The sequence below is a fragment of the Oryza glaberrima genome, chromosome 2 (genome assembly GCF_000147395.1).
Source record: "Oryza glaberrima chromosome 2, OglaRS2, whole genome shotgun sequence".
Taxonomy (NCBI): Eukaryota; Viridiplantae; Streptophyta; class Magnoliopsida; order Poales; family Poaceae; genus Oryza; species Oryza glaberrima.
This window is the reverse complement of record NC_068327.1, coordinates 22,749,156-22,752,929: the sequence shown is the minus strand read 5'-3', so window position 1 is coordinate 22,752,929 and position 3,774 is coordinate 22,749,156. Positions and strand designations below refer to the sequence as shown.

At 43.9% G+C, this 3,774-nt stretch overlaps 1 protein-coding gene across 1 annotated transcript; it reads left to right on the top strand.

The window, feature by feature from the left end:
- The first annotated feature begins 266 nt into the window (after positions 1 to 266).
- Positions 267 to 3,774, top strand: LOC127764324 (vacuolar protein sorting-associated protein 20 homolog 2-like). Its single transcript, XM_052289185.1, has 6 exons — positions 267 to 529; positions 2,068 to 2,220; positions 2,371 to 2,523; positions 3,099 to 3,182; positions 3,321 to 3,489; positions 3,570 to 3,774. The coding sequence occupies exons 1-6, from the start codon at positions 428 to 430 to the stop codon at positions 3,593 to 3,595; spliced, it is 687 nt and encodes a 228-aa protein (XP_052145145.1). The 5' UTR covers positions 267 to 427; the 3' UTR covers positions 3,596 to 3,774.

Here is a 3,774-nt window from a genome sequence, read left to right as displayed (position 1 = left end):
TATTTATGGGACGGAGGGAGTATCTCTCACGGTGTATACCATCTTATATCTATGGCACTTGGTTTCAGTTACAAGCAAAATAGTTAAATATCTCTTCGTTCCTTTTGCGACAGCATCGGCGTACCAGGCGGCCCAACGTCGATCTGAGAAATGGGCCTCCCATCTCTCCTGGGCTTTGAGCGCTAGCCCACTAACAACAAATCCAGATCCGATCCGCTTTGAGTCGCACACCCAACCCGATCCACATCATCCCCAAACCTCCCTTCCCGACTTCCCCAGCTTACGGTTACCGTGCCCGTCTCCTCCTCGACCTCGAGAGTCCACCTTTCCCCCTCCCCTTCCACCTCCCCTCTCCGGCCATCTCCGCCGCCGCCGCCGCGTCGGAAGGAAGAAGAGGGCGCCGGGTAGGTAGCAGCAGCACGCGGCCATGGGGAACATCTTCGTGAAGAAGCCCAAGGTGACGGACGTGGACAGGGCCATCCTCACCCTCAAGACGCAGCGCCGGAAGCTCGCGCAGTTCCAGCAGCAGGTGCGCCCCCGTCCCCACCCGGCTGATCTCCTCCCCTGCTGCTCCTGTTCGATCGCGCGTGTTGGGGGGTTTCGGGATCGTGCCAGATTTGGTCTCCGCTGCGGCCGCCCATCGCGGCGGGTTGTGCGAGAGGTGGTTGGGGATTAGGTTTCGGGTGAATTCGCCTGTCGCCTTGTTAGTTTTTTTTTTTCTCGTGGCCTGATTCATGAAGCTCTTCAATCTATCATGGATTGATGGGATCGTAGTAGCAGCGAGAGCACCAGGTGACAATCAGTAGTAATAAACAGTAACTAGTAAGAGATGATTTGATGATTTCATTATGCGTCTAGTACTTCTGGTAAATGCCACTACACGTTCGGGTTATTGCAGAAACCAGGCTTGCTTCTAGTGCACGCCAGAGTGCATTGCAGCTATCTCGTCCTCGCAAATTTGGCCACAAAACGACTTTATTTTCTGCATTAGCATGTTATTGTCTTGTTCATGAAGGAAAAAAATTCTCCGCGGCAGTGCCGCACGCCACAGCCTGTGCAACACTGCGTAGAATAATGATGCGTGTCCAATAGCACGCTGCAGCCTGAGCCCAACTCTGGAGCCGAGCCGATGTCTGGTCTCCTACACCCACGCATCTGTCAACTCGTTGAAAATGCTACCAAGCCGCATCTACCAGCTACATGTGAAGCCTGAATGATTTCAATTTTCAATAGAGCTTTTTTAAGCAACCGTTGATGATAATATACATGGAGATTTTCTAGTGTAATATATAAGTCCTTTACCTAGACTTTATCAAGATGCCTCGGGTGCTCGGAAATTATATTTTGATGACATAGCAAATCACGGAACATTTAAGGAGTAGCTCCGATAATCTTTAATTGTACTAGTGTTGAGCTATACAGGAATACCAACCACATGAAGGCCTGAAAGTTTGCAAAACACAACCAATTCTAACACTATACCCAACCACTTAAGTAAAAATTACAATGTGTTCATTGACAACTTAAAAACACAACTGGTGTTGAAACCAGGTTGGCAGGTTCACAACATCATATTTGTACAGCATGTAAAATCATTTGGTCTATATTGCAGAAATAAAAAGAGAGCCAAAACACCATCTTTACATAGGAAACCCGAAAACTTCAGGACTAATACAAGCTAATTAGCTATATATCGGCCATATGCAGGATGTACTCCTGTCTCCTGGTCAGCTTGACTCCAATCAGCGGCAGCAAGAGATGGGCTCAGCTCGACACCAAAGAGGGCTTGGCCTGTAGCAGGAGATCAAACACGTGTCACTATTCTGCGCGGTGTTGCACTGGCTGTGTAGTGTGGCACTGCCGCAGAGAATATTTTTCTGTTCATGAAATAGCTTCAGGTTGCATCTGCTGTGTGTAGTACAATAGGACTATGCATGATTATTGACTGCGCTAGTGCACATATGTCGCATTAAATCAGTTCAATTCTTTTGTACCAACAATCATGGAGGTCCTAATGAGTTTTGCTTATGATGGTTTCTTTTTTTTTTTTGTTTTGCCCTCTTCCAGCTTGAGAAGGTGATTGAAGCAGAAAAGGAAGCTGCACGGCAGCTAGTTCAACAAAAGAAGAAAGACAGAGCTTTGATTGCACTGAAGAAGAAGAAAGCACAGGAAGAGCTGCTGAAACAAGTTGACACATGGCAAATGAATGTCGAACAACAGGTTCGTAGTCTATTGGACATATTCTGTCTCCTTATGAATTCAAAATAATTTGACTGGGTAATATCTGTTACTTACAATCAGAATTGATAATCAGTGAAACGTTCAGTTAAGATGCATGATTGACATCCTCTTTTTGTTTGCTTGTTGTAGCTGGCAGACATTGAACTAGCAAGTAAACAGAAGGCTGTATTTGACAGCCTAAAAGCTGGAAATGCTGCTCTTAAGTCTATCCAGAATGAGATAAATATTGATGATGTCCAAAAGTTGATGGACGACACAGCTGAGGCCAAGGCTTACCAAGATGTAAGTTGAATAAACTCTACACTCTTGCTTGTTACTACATTTACAGTTGTTTTATCCCCTTAGTTGTCTGGAAGTCATGGTCTCAAATTGTTTTACTGTATCCTCAGTTACACCTTTGGTATCACATCGGGTTCCTATAAAAGCTGTTTTGATCAACTTATGCCAGACTAAATAGACTCTGTAGGTTTTCTGAAAGATTATAGCAGTCTTGGTTCTGGAATGGCGGCATTATTGTTTACACCCATATGCTTCTTGAATGTATAAGTTGTCTCCTGATTTTGTATAGGATGTGCTCTATTTGTGTGCCTATAATTGGATTTAATTGGAAACAGTTGTGCATGAGTGTAACATTGGTCTATGTAGTTAACAGCTTAAGAATGAATGGATCTGACCTGCATAACATTTGTAGATTTGCGAGTTTGTGATCGACGTGTCAGATTACACAAACAGCGCTATCGTTTTTCTTTTCTATTGATGGTCTATGCACTTGCCTTACCTTCTGTTGTGTTGGTGCTCCAACTACAATTGCATGGACCTCCTTATATTGTTTACTTATCGACCAATATTGATTGCAGGAGATAAATGCTGCTCTGGGTGAGCAGCTATCTGCTGAGGATGAGGAGGCTGTTATGGCTGAATTTGAGAACTTGGAAGCACAGGTTTTTATTGATTTTCAGGAGCTTTTATGCATTTTCCATTTTGAGCAAACTACCAACATGAAAATGCTTTAATTCTGAACTTTCATGAGCCATAAACGGTTTATCTCTTCTATTGTTGATCATGACTGTCTGTTGCAGCTTGCCGTTGAGTCTCTACCAGATGCTCCAGTTACTGAAGTACGGCCTGAGGAGAAATCAGAAACACCTGCTGTCACTGAGGCTGCAGAAGACATTGACGAGGTTATTGAGCTTCCTGATGTACCCACTAAGGCACCAGAGAGACCAGAAGCTGCAGAAAAAACAAAAGGTATTTTTGTTTCTATGGACATTTAATGTGCATTATGCAATTTTTTTCTGTGCTTTTTATGATACTTTATGATATCACAGTTTTGGAAGAACCCCTACCTGCATAGGGGGATGGAACTGAGTTGGATAGGGACCTCCAGGTTGCCAAATCTGCAGGAGTTGTAAATTATCTGCCATTTCATTGTAATACCACACCCGCAAGTTGTCTCAGAATTTTAATGTGTACAGCATCTAAATATGTTTGCTTCAAATTTTCAGTTATCAATTCTTGGAAAGTTGGATTGCT

Excerpts from the sequence above, each read along its gene's own strand:
- LOC127764324 (XM_052289185.1), top strand. The coding sequence starts at position 428 with ATGGGGAACATCTTCGTGAAGAAGCCCAAGGTGACGGACGTGGACAGG. Across the intron at positions 3,183-3,320 it reads TTGAGAACTTGGAAGCACAG|CTTGCCGTTGAGTCTCTACC; the intron begins GTTTTTATTGAT and ends TGTCTGTTGCAG. Across the intron at positions 3,490-3,569 it reads AGCTGCAGAAAAAACAAAAG|TTTTGGAAGAACCCCTACCT; the intron begins GTATTTTTGTTT and ends ATGATATCACAG.